The sequence below is a fragment of the Somniosus microcephalus genome, chromosome 7 (genome assembly GCF_052327205.1).
Source record: "Somniosus microcephalus isolate GS21.2 chromosome 7, FLI_Smic_1.0, whole genome shotgun sequence".
In the NCBI taxonomy this organism is placed as follows: Eukaryota; Metazoa; Chordata; class Chondrichthyes; order Squaliformes; family Somniosidae; genus Somniosus; species Somniosus microcephalus.
The window spans coordinates 28,104,068-28,125,434 of record NC_140993.1 but is presented as its reverse complement, the minus strand read 5'-3'; the positions used below and the strand labels follow the sequence as shown (position 1 = coordinate 28,125,434).

Below are 21,367 nucleotides of genomic sequence, written 5' to 3'. Positions count from 1 at the left end.
AAGTCTTAGAATACCTGTATATAGTCGAGAAACAAAAAGGAAACAGGCTACGTGATCCCGCTCTACACAGCATGATCCCGCCCTACACAGCGTGATCCCGCCCTACACAGCAGGATCCCACCTTACAGAGCGTGATCCCGCCTTACAGAGCGTGATCCCACCCTACACAGCGTGATCCCACCCTACACAGCGTGATCCCACCCTAGAGTGCGTGATCCCACCCTACACAGCGTGATCTCACCCTAGAGTGCGTGATCCCACCCTACGCAGCGTGATCCCACCCTAGAGTGCGTGATCCCACCCTACACAGCGTGATCCCACCCTAGAGTGCGTGATCCCACCCTACACAGCGTGATCCCACCCTAGAGTGTGTGATCCCACCCTAGAGTGCGTGATCCCACCCTACACAGCGTGATCTCACCCTAGAGTGCGTGATCCCACCCTACACAGCGTGATCCCACCCTAGAGTGCGTGATCCCACCCTACACAGCGTGATCCCACCCTAGAGTGTGTGATCCCACCCTAGAGTGCGTGATCCCACCCTACACAGCGTGATCCCAGCCTACACAGCAGGATCCCAGCCTACACAGCAGGATCCCAGCCTACACAGCAGGATCCCACCCTACACAGCAGGATCCCAACCTACACAGAAGGATCCCAACCTACACAGAAGGATCCCACCCTACACAGAAGGATCCCACGCTAGAGTGCGTGATCCCATGCTACACAGCATGATCCCACCCTAGAGTGCGAGACCCCTTGGGTCGGAGCGATCATAATTTGATCGAATTCTTCATTAAGATGGAGAATGAAGTAGTTGACTCAGAAACTAGGGTCCTCAATTTAAATAAAGGAAACTACGATGGTCTGAGGAGCGAGTTGGGTAGGATTGATTGGGGAATGGCACTCAAAGGGTTGACGGTGGATAGGCAATGGCAAACATTCAAAGACCGAATGGATGAACTACAGAAGTTGTTCATCCCAGTTTGGCATAAAAATAAAACAAAAAAGGTGACTCAACCGTGGCTAACAAGGGAAGTTAGGGATAGCATAAGATCCAAGGAGAGGACATACAAATTGGCCAGAAAAAGCAATAATCCTGAGGATTGGGAGCAGTTTAGGATTCAACAAAGGAGGACAAAGGGATTAATTAAGAAAGGGAAAATAGAATATGAGAGTAAGCTTGCAGGGAACATAAAAACTGACTGTAAAAGCTTTTATAGATATGTGAAGAGAAAAAGATTGGTGAAGTCAAGTGTAGGTCCCTTGCAGTCAGAATCGGGGGAATTTATAATGGGGAACAAAGAAATGGCAGACCAACTAAATACATATTTTGGTTCTGTCTTCACAAAGGAGGATACAAATAACCTCCCAGAAATACTGGGGAACATAGGGTCTGATGAAAGGGTGGAACTGAAAGAAATCAGTATTTGTAGGGAAATGGTGTTAGGAAAATTGATGGGACTGAAGGCCAATAAATCCCCAGGGCCTGATAATCTACATACCAGGGTACTTAAGGAAGTGGCCCTAGAAATAGTAGATGCATTGCTGGTCATCTTCCAGAACTCAATAGACTCTGGAACAGTACCCATGGATTGGAGGGTAGCTAATGTTACCCCACTATTCAAAAAAGGTGGCAGAGAAAAAGCGGGGAATTATAGACCGGTAAGCCTGACATCGGTAGTGGGGAAAATGCTAGAGTCCATTATAAAAGATGTAATAGCAGAGCACTTGGAAAGCAGTGACAGGATCGGACAAAGTCAACATGGATTTACAAAAGGTAAATCATGCTTGACTAATCTACTGGAATTTTTTGAGGCTGTAACTGGTAAAATAGATAAGGGAGAGCCAGTGGATGTGGTGTATTTGGACTTTCAGAAGGCTTTCGATAAGGTCCCGCATAAGAGATTAGCGTGCAAAATTAAGGCACATGGCACATCTGCCAATGCACTTTATTATGTTTATGTTAATGTATTACAAGCCAAATGAATGTTGAATGTTTAAATGTCTTAATCTAAATGTACACTCTCGGGAGCCGCAAGCCTACATTTTGTTGTACTGCACTTGTGCACTAACAATGACAATAAAGTTGATTATTAATATTATTGGGGGCAAGGTATTGACTTGGATAGAGAACTGGTTGGTGGACAGAAAGCAAAGAGTTGGAATAAACGGGTCGTTTTCCGAGTGGCAGGCAGTGACTAGTGGGGTACCGCAAGGATCGGTCCTAGGACCCCAGCTGTTCACAATATATATTAATGATCTGGACGAGGGAATTGGATGTAATATCTCCAAATTTGCAGACGACACAAAGCTGGGTGGGAGGGTATGCTGTGAGGAGGATGTCATGAAACTCCAGTATGATTTGGACAGGTTAGGTGATTGGGCAGAAACATGGCAAATGCACTATAATGTGGATAAATGTGAGGTTATCCACTTTGGTGGCAAAAACAGGAAGGCAGATTATTATTTGAATGGCAATAGATTGGGAGAAGGGGAAGTGCAAAGAGACCTGGGTGTTCTTGTGCACCAGTCGCTGAAGGTAAGCATGCAGGTGCAGCAGGCGGTTAAGAAGGCAAATGGTATGTTGGCCTTCGTAGCAAGAGGGTTCGAGTACAAGAACAAGGATGTCTTGCTGCAGTTGTACAGGGCCTTGGTGAGACCGCACCTTGAGGATTGTGTGCAGTTTTGGTCGCCTTATCTGAGGAAGGACGTTCTTGCCATGGAAGGAGTGCAGCGAAGATTCACCAGGCTGATACCTGAGATGGCAGGAATGACGTATGAGGAGAGATTGTGTCGATTGGGCTTATACTCACTGGAGTTTAGAAGATTGAGAGGGGATCTCATCGAAACCTATAAAATTTTGTCAGGCCTGGACAGACTAGATGCTGGAAGGATGTTCTCGATGGTCGGGGAGTCCAGAACCAGGGGTCATAGTCTAAGGATAAGGGGTAGGACATTTAGGACTGAAATGAGGAGGAATTTCTTCACCCAGAGAGTGGTGAACCTGTGGAATTCTCTGCCACAGAAGGCGGTGGAGGCCAGTTCATTAAATATATTCAAGAAAGAGTTGGATATATTTCTTAAGGCTAAAGGGATCAAGGGATATGGGGAGAAGGCAGGGACAGGGTACTGAATTTGGATGATCAGCCATGATCTCATTGAATGGCGGAGCAGGCTCGAAGGGCCGAATGGCCTACTCCTGCTCCTATCTTCTATGTTTCTATGTTTCTATCCCACTCTACACAGCGTGATCCCACCCTACACAGCGTGATCCCAGCCTACACAGTAGGATCCCACCCTACACAGCATGATCCCACCCTACACAGCATGATCCCACCCTAGAGTGCATAATCCCACCCTACACAGCATGACCCCAGCCTACACAGCATGATCCCAGCCTACACAGCATGATCCCAGCCTACACAGCAGGATCCCACGTTACACAGCAGGATCCCACCCTACACATCAGGATCCCACCCTACACAGCAGGATCTCACTCTAGAGTGCGTGATCCCACCCTACACAGCAGGATCCCACCCTACACAGCATGATCCCACCCTAGAGTGCGTGATCCCACCCTACACAGCATGACCCCTCCACAGACGGCGTAATTCCACCCTACACAGCGTGATCCCACCGTGCACAGCCTGATCCCACCCTAGAGTGCGTGATCCCACCCTACACAGCAGGATCCCGCCCTACACAGCGGGATCCCGCCCTACACGGCGTGATCCCACCCTACACGGCGTGATCCCACCATAGACGCCGTGATCCCGCCTTACACAACGTGATCCCACCGTACACAGCCTGATCCCACTATACAGAACAAAAACATCCCTGTCCATTCCTATGACTGACAAGACAGTCCCTGGCCTGTGGAACACTGCTAGATTAAACTAGTTTTCCTTTTCCTGTAGCCATGTCTATTTGCCTGGACATATTTGGCCTTAATTGTTATTGAGATGTCCAAAATATCCTCAAAGCAATTGCACCCTTCCTGGGAATTTCTTCACGTCTTTGTTCGCCAACATCTTGAGGCTGAAGTCTCCATTCTAGACCAACATAGTCCTTGGATCATTTCGGAGATATTTCTTGGAAGGTAGCCACAAGACAAAGTGAAAAGTATTTCCATACATTATAATTTAAACCTCCCAAAAATGTATTTTTCTTTTAGAAATTCTGTTTATCAAGGGTTTAAACAATTAAATATTTCTTCGGTTTTTTTTAATACAAGTACCAAATAACCAAATATTTGGGTGTATTTCATTAGTGCAAAGATTTTCAAAATGCTGGGCTAGCTATTCCCAGCATTCTGCCCTTACTCAAAAGGCAAAATACTGCGGATGTGGGAATCTGAAATAAAAGCAGAAAATGCTGGAAATACTCAGCAGGACAGGCAGCATCTGTGGACAGCTTTCGGTCATTGACCTGAAACATTGGGGGCGATTTTAACCCTACTCGCTCGGCAGAAACCTGGCGGGTGGGCAGTTAAAATCGCCCTGGCTCTTACCGGTCCGAAAGCCGCCATGATTGCAGCATCTGCAATTTTAACCTGCTCTCCTGAGCAGGCAGGCAAGGACACGCGCCCGGAGCCATGCATGTGGCAGCCCAATGACACCATTGAGCCCCGACGATAATTTAACTCAGGCCTGAGCAGGGAATGCACCGGGAGTTATAATCGGGGCTGTTAACTCGGTTTCTCTCTCCACAGATGCTGCCTGACCTGCTGAGTATTTCCAGCATTTTCTGTTTTTATTTTGACCTCATGGTTTTTGTAACTGACCACTAGCGATGCTAGCTATGCTGCAATTCTCCAGAGGTGTCCAGAGAGAACATCCAAGAAAAGCTCTCAAGGTAGCAGCGCCGCTGAATTCATCACAGGCTCCTTCAGTTTCACTTCATTGCTACATGCCAACCCCCACTTGACTGCTGTGGCAGGATTCCCTTTGAGAGTCACGGGACTCTGCACAGTACTTCCTCATAGAAATTTAGCGGAAATGAGTATGTCAGCGAAACCACCTCGTATCAGTGCATCGTCTATTTGATCAGCTGCCCTACACTGTGGTGTCACTGTATGTCAGTGTTCCAATGCACTCCTGGCCGGTCTCCCATCTTGCACCCCCCGTAAACTTGAGCTCATCCAAAACTCTGCTGCCCGTACCCTAACTTACAGCAAGTCCCGTTCACCCATCGCCCCTGTGCTCGCTGACCTACATTGGCTCCCGGTTCGGCAAGGCCTCAATTATAAAATTCTAATCCTTGTTTTCAAATCCCACCATGGCCTCGCCCCTCCCTGTCTCTGTAACCTCCTCCAGCCCTACAACCCTCTGAGACCTGCGCTCCTCCAATTCTGGCCTCTTCAAACATCCCCAATTTTCAGCGCTCCACTATTGGTAGCCGTGCCTTCAGCTGCCGAGGCCCTGAGCTCTGGAACTCCCTCCCTAAACCTCTTCGCCTCTCTCCTCCAAGAGCTTTAGGTCGTCGTCGTACGTGTCTTCACACTGTTCCCTTTGGGGAACTGTATGAAGTGGTGGGAGGATTTCTGGCCGCGATTAATGCTCCTTCCGTGACCGTAACCATCTTCGTACCAGCCATTAGGGTGGTTAGTCCTATGGCGGGAGGGTTTTACGGGCTCCCACAACCCATACGAGGGGGGGGGGGGCCACCCACATCCATGGACGAAAGTATCCTGCTGGATGTCAACCCAGAATTTAGAGCCGGAGCTCCGACTCCACTTGCCAGGACTGTCTGGAGTGGGGTTCGAAACCCTACGCCTTCTGGCCCAGCGGCGGGGATGCTACCGCTACGCCAAAGGCCCACTCCTAGCTTTAGGTCAACTGTCCTAATATCTCCTTATGTGGCTCGGGGTTGAATTTTTGGGGGGCAATCGCTCCTGTGAAGCACCTTGGGACGTTTTACTACGTTAAAGGCGCTATATAAATACAAGTTGTGGTTGTAAGAATGTAGCTTTCCTGCTACAATTCTTGCAAGAAAAGGTCATTCTGTATGCTTAGACTGGTACAAGGATAGAGGTGAAATAAAAATAAGAAAATCCAGCAGTGAATCACCCAGAGGCTATTCTTGTTCACCTTCTACAGGCCAGCTTAACAACAGCATTGGCAGAAGCCCAGGAACAGGTCTACTTTCTCGGGTAAGATTGTATAGTTGTCTTAGAGGAGGAGGGAAGATATTTACGATTCTATTATATTCTATGATTCGATTTAAAAAGAATGTAAATTAAAACCAAGCGGGCAGGAACTCTAAATTCAAATAACTGGATCGCGTGGTAGCTCTACTGTTAAGAGCACCAGAGAAGGTTCAAATCCCCACTACAACTAACCTCAACAGGGGGGGGGGGCCTTGCCAAATCGAGCCAGGTACAGGAAACTTTGGTTTATCCGGAGGTTTTATGTCCGGAATACTCGATCTAACGGCAAAAATCAGGAGCTGTTTTCTGTAAGTTTTTTTAGTTCTCGTTCTTTTTTTTTCCCCAGTCAGGCACTGCAAGGTCTGTAGCTATAGCAACAGCTTCAGCTAGAGACGCTTGCAGCTGCAGCCGACTCTTTAGAAGCTGTTGCTAAGCAACAGTGTTTGTTGTCAGATATGGAGATGAAAACCTCCGTATGCTTCAACATTAACTTTGTATGTCCGGCAGTTTTGATAGATCGGCAACACGCCGGTCCCGTCAGTGCCGGATATCACAAAGTTTCCTGTGCCTCCCTCTGAGGAGCAAGGAGACCACATGGTCACTGTTCAACAGGCTGCTCATGCCGTTCTGCCAAACTGAGGATTAGCAAAACAGGCTGTCCTGAGTCGCAGAAGGTGCATGCCCTGGAGAGAGCTGGTTAGTGAAAATTAGGAGTGGGGGTGCGGAAGGGGGGAAGGGGGAAAAAGGCTGTTACTCTCAATAGAATATTTACCCTCAGAAATATATATCAACTAGTACTGCTTTTAGTACACACGGTTCAATATGACATTTTTTGTACATATTTGTGGCATTTAATCAAAAGTAGTACACCAATTTAATAGTTACAATTATACCCCAATTGTGACTGGATTGATTGAATGGTCCAGCAGACTTACAGGCCAGAACATGATAAAAAACACAATATAGTACCTCTGGGGAACTCCACTTCCCCTCATCAAACAGGTCACCGAGAATGAACACAGCATCCGGTTCAAAGAACCACAAAGCAGTCTGAAAGGCCTGTTCCATTTGCCATTCCCTGGAGAGACAGAATAGCCATTAAACAGATTGCTGGCTACGACGTTGCGGAAGAAATGTCACAATTTTTGTCATTCGTTCTCTTCACGTTGCTACATAACGACGGCCGCTGCGCTTTGAAGTCACTCAATTTGTGAAGTGCTCTGAGGCGCACGCAACAAGGGAATATGTTTGCTGGAACAGAGATGTTGGAGGAAACATAGAAACATAGAAGATAGGAGCAGGAGTCGGCCATTCGGCTCCTTGAGCCTGCTCCGCCATTCAATGAGATCATGGCTGATCATCCAAATTCAGTACCCTGTCCCTGCCTTCTCCCCATATCCCTTGATCCCTTTAGCCTTAAAAATATATCTAACTCCTTCTTGAATGTATTTAATGAATTGGCCTCTACTGCCTTCTGTGGTAGAGAATTTCACAGGTTCACCGCTCTCTGGGTGAAGAAATTCCTCCTCATCACTGTCCTAAATGGCTTACCCCTTATCCTTAGACTGTGACCCCTGGTTCTGGACTCCCCGACCATCGGGAACATCCTTCCCGCATCTAGCCTGTCTAGTCCTGTTAGAATTTTATAAGTTTCAATGAGATCCCCTCTCATTCTTCTAAACTCCAGCGAATACAAGCCTAATCAACCCAATCTCTCCTCATACGTCATTCCTGGCATCCCAGGTATCAGCCTGGTGAATCTTCGCTGCACTCCCTCCATGGCAAGAACATCCTTCCTCAGATACGACGACCAAAACTGCACACAATACTCAAGGTGTGGTCTCACCAAGGCCCTGTACAACTGCAGCAAGACATCCTTGTTCCTGTACTCAAACCCTCTTGCTACGAAGGCCAACATACCATTTGCCAGTCTACCCGACAAAGGCTACTCCTGCCCCAGAACTGGTCCCAATCTCCCAAGAATCTGAACCCTACCCTCCTCCACCATCTCACCTGCCACAAATTTAGCTGCCTTATTTTACTATCCCAATTAGGGTTGCAAAATTCTGGGAATTTTTAAAAGAGGAAACTTTCCATGGGAATTTTCGGGAATTTATGGGAATTTGGGGAATTTATGGGAATTTTGAGTTTTTTTGCACACTGATGGTTTTTGTCTCTGACCCTTATATTATCTTTGTCGTCAAAATAGACATACTGTTCCATACAAATAAAAACAGGCTTTCAAAACTTTATTTAGGTTATAATTTTGAACTTTATTGAACCCCCACAAAAAAGACCCATCTAAAATAAAATAAAAAGAGCGTCAGCTTATTTAGCCTGTAATTTGTCCTTATTTTGTCCCTTTGAGTCTTCTACTCATGAGTCTTCTGAGTCTTCTACTCCTCATTGCTCCTCCTGATTCTCTGACTCTGGCTCTGACGTGTCCATTTCCTCCTCTGTGTCAGTGTCTAGCAGTGTGGTGGACACTTCTGTATCTGGCTCAATAAGTTGTAGGTTCGCCCAGATAGCCACCAGTTTCTCCACTCTCTTGTTAGTCAGCCTGTTGCGCACCTCTGTATGCGTATTCCCAAAAAGTGACCAGTTCCATTCAGAGGCCGCTGATGAAGGTGGGATTTGGAGTATCACCGATGCAATAGGTGACAGGGCCTCAGATGCACAAAGTCCCTTCCACCAGTTATGTGCACTGATATGCTTGCATGATTCCCATATCCCATCCCCATTCCAAAGACCTTGCTTGGTAGAGAACTTTGCCAGACTTCCCAGAACTTTGCCCACATCCAGATTGAGATGGTGTGAGAGGGTAGAAATCACACTGTAAGCGCTGTTGATCTGTTCTCCAGAAAGTATTGGTCTCCCAAGATGCTTTGGGTCCAGCATGTATGCTGCAGCATGAATCGGCTTGACACAAAATTCTTGACGCGTCTGTATGAATTGAACAATTGCCTTCTCCTCTGCTTTGAGCAGCAGGGATGTGGGTAGGGCAATGCTGATTTGTTCTTTTAAATCAGTAAAAAGCCTGAGAACATCTGACAAGACAGCGTCATCTCCTTCAATCTGAGCAATTGCAGATGCTACTGGTGAGAGTAGTTTAAGGCTGCTAACCACTCTCTCCCAAAACACATCATCCAGCAGTATTTTCTTGATGGTGGTTTCCATATCCCCAGACTGGGATATTGCCATTTCTTGCAGCGACTCCTTACCCTCCAGAAGGCTGTTGTACATTATGACAACACCACCCCATCTAGTGTTGTTGGGCAGCTTCAGTGTGGTGTTCTTGTTCTTTGTCATTTGCTTGGAGTTGTAGGTTGCTGCAACTACCTGTTTTCCCCTGACATACTTAACAACTTGCTTGGCTCTCTTGTACAGTGCTTCCATGGTTCTCAAACCCATGATGTCCTTGAGGAGCAGGTTAAGCCCATGAGCTGTGCACCCAATAGACGTAATATGAGGGTAGGCCTCCTCCACTTGAGCACAAGCAGCCTTCATATTCACAGCATTGTCAGTAACTACTGCAAAGACCTTTTGTGATCCAAGATCGTTGATGACCGCTTTCAGCTCATCAGCAATGTATGTGCCTGTGTGTCTGTTGTCCTTCGTGTCTTTGAGCTTTCCTTGGACTCTGTTATACTCAGCCTCCAGCAAATAAGTAGACAAAGCGTGTCTGGTGGGAGGGCAGTATGCAGGGCGAATAACATTGAAAAATCTCTTCCAGTACACATTGGCTGTGAGCATGAGGGGTGAGCCTGTTGCATATACAGCTCGAGCAAGGCACTCATCTGCATTCTTCTGGCTATGGTTATCCATTGTATCAAAGAACCTTCCAAGTGGGCCAGGAGTTGCTGATGATAAGGAGCCTGATGCTGAATGAGAACCATCATCTTCTTGAATGGAAGCAGAGGAACTCTGGGCTGACTGCTGTGAGCTTTGAGTGAAGTTGTTGCATTTGGATAAATGCTGCTGCATCTTTGTGGCATTCTTTACATATGGCTTTCTATAGTGTTTGCACATGTACACAGTCTTTCCATCTTTAATGCCTGAGGTAAAATGCTTCCACACATCCGACGGTAAACGTGGCATTGTTCTATGCAGAGAAATAAAGGGCATTCATCTCTGTGTCGAACTGCGGTCGATCAGCACGATTGCAACAGGGTGAGTACATTTTTGCTGATGCTCCATGTGATGGAAGCATGACCTGTACACACACGACGCTACATCACCAATAGTGTATTATTTTGTATATTTTAAATTGAAGGACAACAGAGTTCAACAAGTAACTGGTTTATTTGGTATAAAGTCTGATTTACTTACTGCATCATCACAACATCAGCAGAAAACAAAATGACTTCCCTCAGGGCCCCTAACCTGGATCTTAAAAAACTATAGCAGTCTTACAGATGCCTGCAGGCCAATCACAATTCGATATGCAAATATTACAAATAGAGGGAGCTAATCGCTCATCCACTCATCCAACCAATCAGGACACATTTGTTCACAGTCACACACAAAGCTTGTAATTATTAAAACAAGCCAAGTAAGAAGATAAACATATATTGATTAAGAAATTCCTTAATAATTAAGATTCCATCTCTGTTAGTAATTTTAAGAGAGGACCTGTGGAAAAAAAAAGAAATACAAAAAAAACAATATTATGCTAGCATGTGCTTTTTTGGGCAAAATTCCCAAAATTCCCAAGCTAAACTTCCCGTGGAAAATTTCCGGAAATTTACCGGAAACTTTCCACCCCTTTGCAACCCTAATCCCAATGCTGTCTAGCACACGGAACCCAGAGTAATCCTGAGATTAACCACTCTTGTTGGGCCTGCTCTTTAATCTATCTCCTAATTGCTGAAATTCCTTTTGTAGGACGCCAGTTCCATCTATTCCTACGTCGCAGTGTATTTCGCAAAATGACTGAACTTTAGACTGTGCAGTTTTATAGTGCTCAAGGTTTAATCACGTGCATTGCAATAGTTGCTTTGATGTCTCGTGACATTTTTTAGTGTTCTGGTGTATTGTTTCACTAAAATTGTTTAATGTGCATGACTGGTTCCTTCATTGAGCAAAAAAAAAGGGCTTTGAATTTGGAGTCGACTGGGGAAGGAAAAGATTTACGCCTGAAACAATAACCTGACTTTTCTTTTCAAAGGCTGTTGAACTTGCTGTGCATTCCATCATTTTCTGCATTCTAGTGTTGGCTATCATTTATTTTAATTTTGCATGTTTGCATTATCATTGGAACTTTACTTTTGCATTCTTGTTCTCGTTTTGGTTGAGTTTTAAGAACATACTTTTGTTCAGTTTGTTTTGTTCTTGGACGTGAGGTGACTATTACAATTTTGAACCCAGGATATATGTTCCAATGTACAATTTGCTGTTTTTTTTAAAAATGCAGCTGGTTTACTTATTAAAGGCAGACGCAAGGCATGTATTATGGCAAATCATGTTCTGCCTAGCAGCAATACAAAAGGAGGATTTGCAGGTTCTGAATGCCATACTGAGCTCAAGCATCTGGTGGGGACCACTGGACAGCCTGACAGATTCTTTAACTTTTCTGATAGCAGAAATTAATGGCATAAATGGTGAAAAGCTAGAAGTCCAGCGGGACTTAGGGGTCCAGGTACATAGATCATTAAAATGTCACAGACAAGTACAGAAAATAATCAAAAAGGCTAATGGAATGCTGGGCCTAGAAATTCAGTCTAGCCACTTTTGGGGCGGTAAAGTCGGGCGGTCGCTAAAGTTAGCGCCCGCCGGAAACTGCAGGTCACTTCGCCGAAATTCAGTAGATCTGGCCAAGAGTTTGGGCGAGCGCTGAAACTGGCGTTGCACTCCTATCTTCAGGCGCTAAGCCGGCGATGCGGACTGATAACGCCGAGGCCGGGCGCAGCGCAGGTGCGGTCATGTTTTGATTGACAGCAGACACCCTGACGCCGGCCAGCTCTTACAAGGGGGAAGGGTCGACTTTGTCTGCAGCCACGCCCTGGATAGTGGAGCCCTGCAGCTAGGCCTGAACACTGCTGGTGGACCCAAATAGCGCCTGAAACCATGGAGAAGGCCCGTGAACGAGCGCAGCGCTTCTCCCAGCATGCTTTGAGGGTGCTGGTTAGAGGGTTGGAAAGGTACAAAGAGATCTTGTGCCCGGACAGTGGCAAGAAGGCTCCCAGGAGGCAGTACAGGAGAGCCTGGAGGAAAATCGCCCACAGGGTGTCAGTCAACAGCGATGTCCCCAGGACTGGTGACCAATGCCGCAAGAAGTACAACGACCTCACTCGGATGGTCAAGGTGAGTACCCTTTCCAGTGTCCTCCTCATCCTTGCATGTGCACCTCACATTATGGGCAAAGGGACCTCAAAGGCCTAATGGCCAGCCCTCCTCCCGCAGCTATGGCACTGGCATGATCCTCAATAGCACTTTCTGCACTTAACACACTGGCCAAGCTATTCGACCATGGGAGGCAGTGCACACAACAACAGGGCACCACACTGGCCAAGCTATTCCACCATGGGAGGCAGTGCACACAACAACAGGCCACCACACTGGCCAAGCTATTCCACCATGGGAGGCAGTGCACACAACAACAGGGCACCACACTGGCCAAGCTATTCCACCATGGGAGGCAGTGCACACAACAACAGGCCACCACACTGGCCAAGCTATTCCACCATGGGAGGCAGTGCACACAACAACAGGCCACCACACTGGCCAAGCTATTCCACCATGGGAGGCAGTGCACACAACAACAGGCCACCACACTGGCCAAGCTATTCCACCATGGGAGGCAGTGCACACAACAACAGGCCACCACACTGGCCAAGCTATTCCACCATGGGAGGCAGTGCACACAACAACAGGCCACCACAATGTACTTAGAGGCCGTCCTTTCTCTTGCAGGCCAAGATGGCCTGGAATTTGAAGAGCCAGAATGTCACTGGGGGAGGCCATGCCCAGTTCCAGGAGCTCAGTGAGCTGGAGGAGAGCGTGGCTCGACTCATGCGTGGCCGGGTGGTTGGCCCTGTTGCCATTGGAGATGCCGACCCTGTGCTGCGACCCAATGGTAAGGACATGACCGTTTGGACCTCTCTCATTCCCCTAGCGCATCAGATCTACATCCTTTGCCACTGTCCGACCAATGCGCTGAATGCCACCACTCATGCCTCCCTCGCTGACGCCCTGTCCTCACTGTAAAGCTACTCTTGTGCCTTCCTGCTTTCAGCTGGTGAGGAGGAGGTCCCTGAAGCAGAGAGTGCCAGACCCTCGGAAGAGGAGCACGACGAGGACCAACAGGAAGGCGGCACATCAGGGGAAGCATCATCTGCGCCAGGGGATGGCAATGGAGGGGATACGTCTTGCCTGGAGGAGAGCCGGGGGAAGTGTTGCAGGGGGGTGTAGCTCCTGGGCCCAGTGCCGTCCAGGCACGCGGGAAGGGTCGGTCAGAACGGCGGCCTTCTCCCCAGAGGGGGGAAGTGTTGCAGGGGAGGGCAGTTGCTGGGCCCAGTGGCGTCCAGGCACGCGGGAAGGGTCGTCCAGCTCGGCGGCCTTCTCCCCAGAGGGAGAGTCCGGCCTCCAGTCCGGAGACGGACCTCGCCCAGGAGGTGCGCCTCCTTGATCAAATGTCGGCGGATTCGGAGCGGCGCCACAAGGAGTTCATGGGGGTTGTGGGACAGTTGCCTCAGGCCATTGAGTCCCTGGCTCATAGTGTGGCCGTTTTCGGGGAATCACAGGCCAGGGGTGTTGAGCAACTCGCGGCAGCACACGCCAGGGGTGTTGACCAACTCGCGGCAGCATAGGACAGGGTTGTCCACCAACTCGCGGCAGCGCAGGACACGAGTCGCGAGTTCATGAGTGGTGCCGTGCAGACACTCACTGATCTGATGCGGGCACAGACCAGGGCAATTCGGGCACTCACTTCTGCCACACTCGCTGTGTCGCGGAAGCATCGCCAGGGCACCCGCCGCCCTGCTGCAGCACAGCGGTCTGGCCTCCACCAGATTGCTGCGCTTGCTGCACTGCCAGCCCGGCCGAGTGCCAGTGTCTCTGGCGAACAGCGAGCGCGTGCCATCAGCCAGCTTGCCCCCATTGCTGCAGCCGCCACTGCAACTCCCCCAGCCAAGGTGCGACGAGCTGCTGCAGAGACTGATGCTGTGCAGCCACAGCTGCAGCAGTCAGCAGCCGGCCCCTCCAGGGCCGGACCTCGTCTAGGCCGACCCCCAAGGGCATCTGCCGTCACGCATTCTGCCCCTCAGGAGCCTTCCCCCAGCCTTGCAACACCCACAGGGCCCAGGTTGAGGTGGAGCAACAGGTCGGGCAGGGGCCGCACAAGGCTGCACAAGGACTCGCCCTCTCGGCACACCCAGTAGAGTATGGTGGCAACGGTGTTTTTTATATGGGGGTGTTTGTGTTGTGGGGGGGTCTTCTTTTGGTAAGGCCGAGGATGAAGGCCAATGGTTTTTTATATGGGGGTGTTTGTGTTCTGTTGTGGGGGGGCTTCTTTTGGTAAGGCCGAGGATGAAGGCCAATTGGATGGGCAAGTTTTGTTATTCCTCCCCAGGTTGTGGGAGTGAGATATTCTTTTCACAGTTTTTTGGGGGGTGTTGTCTGTTTTTCTGTTTCATGTGGGAAGGGCCCTGAGTTTGTTAAATAAAGCTTTTTATTTATTCAGCTTGTCCAGGTGTCATGTTTCCAGTGGTTGTTGCGTTAAGCGGCTGAGGGCTTGCGGAGCGGCTGCATTCAGGTGCGTTCATTGCCACAAGCCATTCCCTGACAGGGGGCCTAGAAGTGTCGTTCAATAAGCCGCCGGCGGACGGCCCTTGGACCTTGTGGCTCCCTCCTGGCCTGGTACTCCTCCTCCTCCTCCTCCTCCTCATGGTCCTCCTGCGCGTCCTCCTGAGGTGGTGGTGCTACGTCAGGTGGCAGTGCCTGAGTCCTGCGGATAGCCAAGTTGTGCAGCATGCAGCAAACGACGACGAACTGGGAGACTCTATCCGGCGAATACTGTAGAGGTCCGCCGGAGCGATCCAGGCAGCGGAACCGTTGCTTGAGGACGCCAATCGTTTGCTCTATGATGTTCCTTGTGGCTTGATGGCTTTCGTTGTATGCCTCCTCCGCAGGGGTCCTGGGCGCGCGGAGCGGGGTCATGAGCCATGTACACAAAGGGTAGCCCTTGTCCCCAATAAGCCATCCCCTTGGTGGAGGCTGTGCCTCGAACATGTCAGCCACAGTAGTCTGGCGCAGGATAAATACATCGTGGCTGCTTCCTGGAAAGCGGGCATTGACAGCTAGGATGCGCTGCCTGTGGTCACACACCAGCTGTACATTGAGGGAATGGTAGCCCTTCCGGTTGCAGTAATCCTCAGCATTGTCGATAGGTGCCCGCATAGCCACATGTGTGCAGTCAATGGCGCCCTGCACCATGGGGAAGTCCGCGATCCTGCCAAATCCGACTGCACGCTGCTCCTGCCTCTCTAGGGTCATGGGGAAGGAGATGAATTGGTGTCTCCTCGCGAAAAGGGCATCGGTGACCTGCCGGATGCAGCGATGCGCGGCGAACTGGGAGATGTTCGCTATGTCCCCAGCAGCGGCTTGGAAGGAGCCGCTTGCATAAAAGTTCAGAGCCACCATGACCTTCACTTCCACCGAGAGAGACGTCCTGCACATCAGCTGCAGACGCAGATCTCGGTGAAGCAGCTGGCAGATCTCTGCAACCACCTCCCTTCTGAAGCGCAGCCTCTTAACACACTGCGTGGCAGTCATGGTGAGATAGGACACCTGCTGCCGGTATTCCCTGAGTGGGTAAGGCCTACGTTGCCGACGCCTGATGGCCCCTCTGCGTCTAGGCATGGCTGGCCCTCTCACACAGCGTCTGCGAGCCCTTCGCACATAATGCTGCAACTGAGGGTTGCCACCCCATACAGCCCCCATAATAAACTTGCAAACAGGGAAATCACAATGAATCAAATTTCCAAGCTCTGGCCAGAAGCCAAAAATACCTCTCCTATGTTGTCCCAAATCAGTAAGCTCTGTTCCTTGGTCTCTGTCCAGAAATCCAAAGCACTAAAGTCATTGCAGCAAAATGGCTGGGCTTTAGAGGTCAGTGTAAGTGCCCTTTAATTAGCGCTCCCCGAGGCCCGCAGGGCCTCTGTTGCGTTCCACTTCACAGTTCTTAACAGCACCACGCCCACATTGGGCGGGCGCCACTGAATTTCCGGTTTGGGGCGCACAAACAGCGTTGCACGATGAAATGACGTCATAAGCTGCGCGCGCAGCTGAGCGGGCGCAAACACTTTGCGCCGGCGCTAAATGACAACTGAAGTTGGGCGTAGGCGCAGTTCGTTCTGCGCCCGGGCGCTAAGTGCCTAGCGCTGGAAATCTACCCCTCTTATGGCGTTAACGGCTGGCGAACGCAACTGAATTTCTAGGCCCTGGTCTTTATATCAAGGGGACTAGAATACAAGGGGGTAGAAGTTATGCTGCAGCTATACAAAACCCTGGTTCGACCACACCTGGAGTACTGTGAGCAGTTCTGGGCACCACACCTTAGGAAGGATATATTGGCCTTGGGGGGAGTGCAGCGTAGGTTTACCAGAATTGTGGTGTATGTAACCTGTTCCACCTTAAGAGAACTTAAGCCTGTTCCACCTTAAGAGATGTACTACTTTCACTGGCTGCTGTATACGTAATACCGGTGGTGACCACCGGTATATAAGTACTGTGTAGTGATATTGTATTTAGTATAGTCCTGACCTCCAACTAGTAAAGACCTGTTGAACTTTATTCTTGTAGTCTGTGTCAGTAATTAATCTTAATACAACTGGAACACACAGACTTAACAGTGGCGACGAGTCCGATTCTTACCCTGCGGCAGTTTATATCCACGGTGGCTTCGTCCACAGAACGGGCGTCGAAGAGAGGCATCCACCCTCATCACCCTGCTGGAAGACACGTCGCGCGGCAGGCATCGAGAACCCGGAGTGCAGAAGACATCCTGAACTCGAAGCCTCCATCAGCGGCAGTCAGCTATCTTCTTTCTACCTCGGTGGTGGGTAAGCTGGTCAGCGACGCGAGCAGAAAGTCGGCCGCGTTGGCTGTACAGACGGGGGGAGGAAGACGGAGGAATAAGGGCGGTGAGATCGATCGCGACCGGAGATAAGGGCCGGGCCGCATTCGGGCCGAAAGGCGCAGCGCGGGAACATCGATCGCGGCTGGTGATAAGGGCCGCTTTCGGGCCAAAAAGGCGCAGCGTCTGGGGCGACTGAAGGTGCGAGAGCCGCGGTGAAGGTGAACGCAGCCAGTGCTAATAACCGGGCTGCAAGAAGGGCTGCGAGGCGCGACATCGGGGGAGCGCGAATGCCCGAGGGAGCCGCGGTGCAGCGGAGACAGCGTTGGGGGAGTTACTAACTGCTGGGAAAGGGGAGCAGCAGCGGCACGCCAAACGCCATTGCAGCCAGTGGGTGAAGACCGCCAAGCGCGGGAAAACCGCCATTTTGTAGGCGGAGGACGAAGACAAGAGCGGGAAGCCGCCATCTTGGGATAAAATAAATTGCAACGATGCCTAAACATGGGAACATTGATACCTTTGATGGCGACATCGAAGATTGGGCCGTGTATGTAGAACGCATACAAAATTATTGTAAAGCAAATAAAATCCCAGATGCAGAGAAAGCACTAACGTTATTGAACTTAATGGGTGCGAAGACATACGGGCAATTGAAACACCTTTTATCACCAGATGAACCGGCGGATAAGACGTTCGAGGAGATTGTTACTGTCCTGAAAAATCATCTAAACCCCACGCCGCTGATGCTAGCGGAACGATTTAAATTTTACAGCAGAAGGCAGCTGAAGGATGAAAGCAATGCTGAATATTTAATGGAATTGCGTAAGCTGGCAAAGTACTGTCAGTTTGGAACGGGACTGACAGACGCGCTAAGAGATAAATTTGTGTGTGGATTATTAAAAGAAGATACACAAAAGCGACTGCTCGAGGAGAATGAGCTGACGCTTGAGAAAGCGGTCACTATGGCAGCAGCACACGAAGCTGCAGTGAGAGGCACGGCAGTAATGCAGCTACGGTCACCGGAACACAGTACAAATAAATTGGGTTTGAGTACTGTAAAATGTTATCGTTGTGGAAAGACAACACACGATCAGAACCAGTGTTGGTTTAAAAACCAAGAATGCAGAATGTGTGGCAGGCTTGGCCACATAGCTAAAGTATGCCGGTCAGGAAAGAAGACCAGCAACAAAAAGTCACCGCAAGGAAAATACATAAAGGTGCACAAGGTGACAAAGACCAGTTCGAACGAACAGAAGTCAGATTCAGACGCTAGCAGTAATGAACTGGGTAGCTTAAGAGTACACAACGTTGGTAAGGATGCAGATCTCCAGACAATTTGGGTCACTCTTCAGATAGCAGGAGTCCAAGTGAAGATGGAATTGGACACTGGATCGGCATTGACGGTCATGAATAAGAAAGATTACAAAAGGTTATTCCAACATATTCCCCTACGGGATACGGAGATTATATTGAAAACATACACGGGGCAAAGAGTGTACCCCATCGGAAAGATAGAGGTAAAAGTGGTCCACAAGGGCGAAGAAAGCCAAGTAATGGACTTATATGTGCTACCTGAAGGAGGTCCACCGCTACTGGGACGGGAGTGGATTAGGAAAATGAATATGGACTGGCACTCCTTAAAAGCACTAATGGTAGATTCCGGGGAAACAGATGTCAAACCTAAACGATTGTCCAAAATATTGGATGATGCTAAAGAGGTGTTCCAGCAAGGACTGGGAACACTGAAAGGAATTATGGCAAACATCAAGATTGATGAACATGCACAACCAAAATTTTTCAAAGCCAGACCGGTACCCTATGCAATACGACCTACTGTAGAAGCGGAACTGGAAGCGCTAGAACGTTCAGGTGTACTGTCTAAGGTAGATTGGAGTGAGTGGGCTACGCCCATTGTTCCCGTTATGAAACGTCCTTCGAGCAACAAGCCAGGAGAACCAGGGAAGGTTCGCATCTGTGGAGATTTCAAGATCACCGTTAATCCGGTGCTTCACACGGTGCAGTATCCGCTTCCGCGGATTGAGGATATTTTTGCTTCGTTGTCTGGTGGGAAACACTTCACCAAGATAGACCTGGCGCAGGCGTACTTGCAGATGGAGGTTGATGAAGAGTCACGCCAGTACCTCACGATCAACACGCATAGAGGTTTGTACCGGTATAATAGGCTGGTTTTTGGAGTGGCATCGGCTCTGGCAATTTGGCAGAGGGCCATGGAGCAGGTATTACAGGGAATTCCAGGCACACAATGTTACCTGGACGATATTCTGATTACAGGTGATGGTGATGAAGAACACCTCGCAAACTTGGAACTGGTGCTCAACAGACTGAAAGAGTATGGACTTCGAGTTAATCGGCAGAAATGTGAGTTCTTTCAGAAGCGGATCTCATACTGTGGTCATGTCATTGACCGGGAGGGGCTTCATAAGTCTCCTGACAAGATAGAGGCAGTTGTAAAGGCTCCCGCTCCGGATAATGTCTCTCAGTTGAGGTCGTTTCTGGGATTGATTAACTATTACCATAAGTTTCTACCGAATCTATCCACGGTACTGCACCCGCTGAACGCTCTTTTACAGAAGGGGGTACCATGGGAATGGAGCGAAAACTGTAAGAAGGCATTTCGCAAAAGCAAAGAATTGATCACCTCAGAGGAAGTGTTGGCTCACTTCAACCCGACACTGCCTATTCGGTTGGCTTGTGATGCTTCTCCATATGGTATTGGGGCAGTACTCTCACACAAGTTGCCAAATGGCACGGAAAGGCCAGTCGCGTTTGCATCCAGATCATTGACCTCCGCTGAGCGCAACTATGCGCAGATCGATAGGGAGGCTCTCAGCCTTGTATGGGGAGTGAAGAAGTTTAATCATTACCTGCAGGGCCAAAAATTCACACTTCTGACAGACCATCAGCCGTTGGTATCCATTTTTAACCCTAAGAAGGGTGTTTCGGTGATGACAGCACAGCGACTCCAGAGATGGTCCCTTTTCCTAGGGGCACATCAATATCAAATAGAATTCAAAGGTACAAAGCAGCATGGCAATGCTGATGGGCTGTCGTGCCTGCCACTACCTGAAGCAGAAGAGACGACGAAAGTTGACCCTGTTGAGTTATTTCATTCGACCATCATCGAGTGTTTACCAGTCACCAATGCAAGTATTGAAAGAGAAACCAGGAACGACCCGACACTGTCCCAAGTTTACGAGGTGACAGTGAAGGGATGGCCAACACATGGTGATCCTCTGTTACCGGCATTCTCGGCAAGGCGAGACCAGCTGTCCGTCTGCCATGGTACTTTGATGTACGGGACAAGAGTGATTATTCCTCCCAAGTTACGGGAAAGAGTTCTAAAGGAACTGCATGAAGGTCATCTGGGGGGAGTTAAGATGAAAAGTCTTGCTAGGGCTTATGTATGGTGGCCGGGCATTGACCAACAGATAGAGGAGTTGACAAAAAGCTGCGCTGGGTGCCAAAAAGTGCAAAATGCACCTCCGATCGCACCGCTACACCCATGGGAATGGCCTTCAGCCCCATGGCAACGCGTACATATTGACTTTGCTGGTACATTCATGGACTCCATGTTCCTAATTGCGGTGGACACACATTCCAAATGGCCAGAAGTGATCAAGATGAATACCACTACTTCAGAAAAGACAATTGTGGTGTTAAGAACAATATTCGCAAGGAACGGATTGCCAGAACAGATATGTTCGGACAACAGACCACAGTTCGTGTCGGAAGAATTCCAAAAATTCTTAAAGAAGAATGGGGTGAAACATTATACCTCTGCCCCATATCATCCGGCGACAAACGGGTTGGCCGAGAGATTTGTCCAAACATTCAAAAAGGCAATAAAGGCCATGAACGATGATCAGATTCCGTTACAACACAAGGTGGACAATTTCCTAATGGCATATCGAAACGCCGCTCATGCAGTGACTAACCAAAGTCCTGCCATGATGTTTTATAACAGGAGGTTGCGGTCCAGGTTGGACTTGTTAAAACCAAATGTGCGGAGGGAAGTGGAAAACAAACAGTTCCGGCATATTAATAACAAGTCCACTCGAAGTTTCGACGTAGGACAACCAGTGTTGGCAAGGGGCTATGGAAACGAAAAATGGCAGTCCGGA

General features: G+C 49.1%; 1 protein-coding gene across 2 annotated transcripts in view; it reads right to left on the bottom strand.

The window, feature by feature from the left end:
• Window positions 1-21,367, bottom strand: part of mppe1 (metallophosphoesterase 1) — a 107,353-nt gene that overhangs the window by 75,302 nt on the left and 10,684 nt on the right. For both annotated transcript variants that reach the window (XM_085992351.1, XM_085992350.1), the window contains exon 2: window positions 7,121-7,229. In XM_085992351.1, the coding sequence (XP_085848477.1) occupies window positions 7,121-7,229 (109 nt within the window). The remainder of the gene's footprint in view (window positions 1-7,120; window positions 7,230-21,367) is intronic.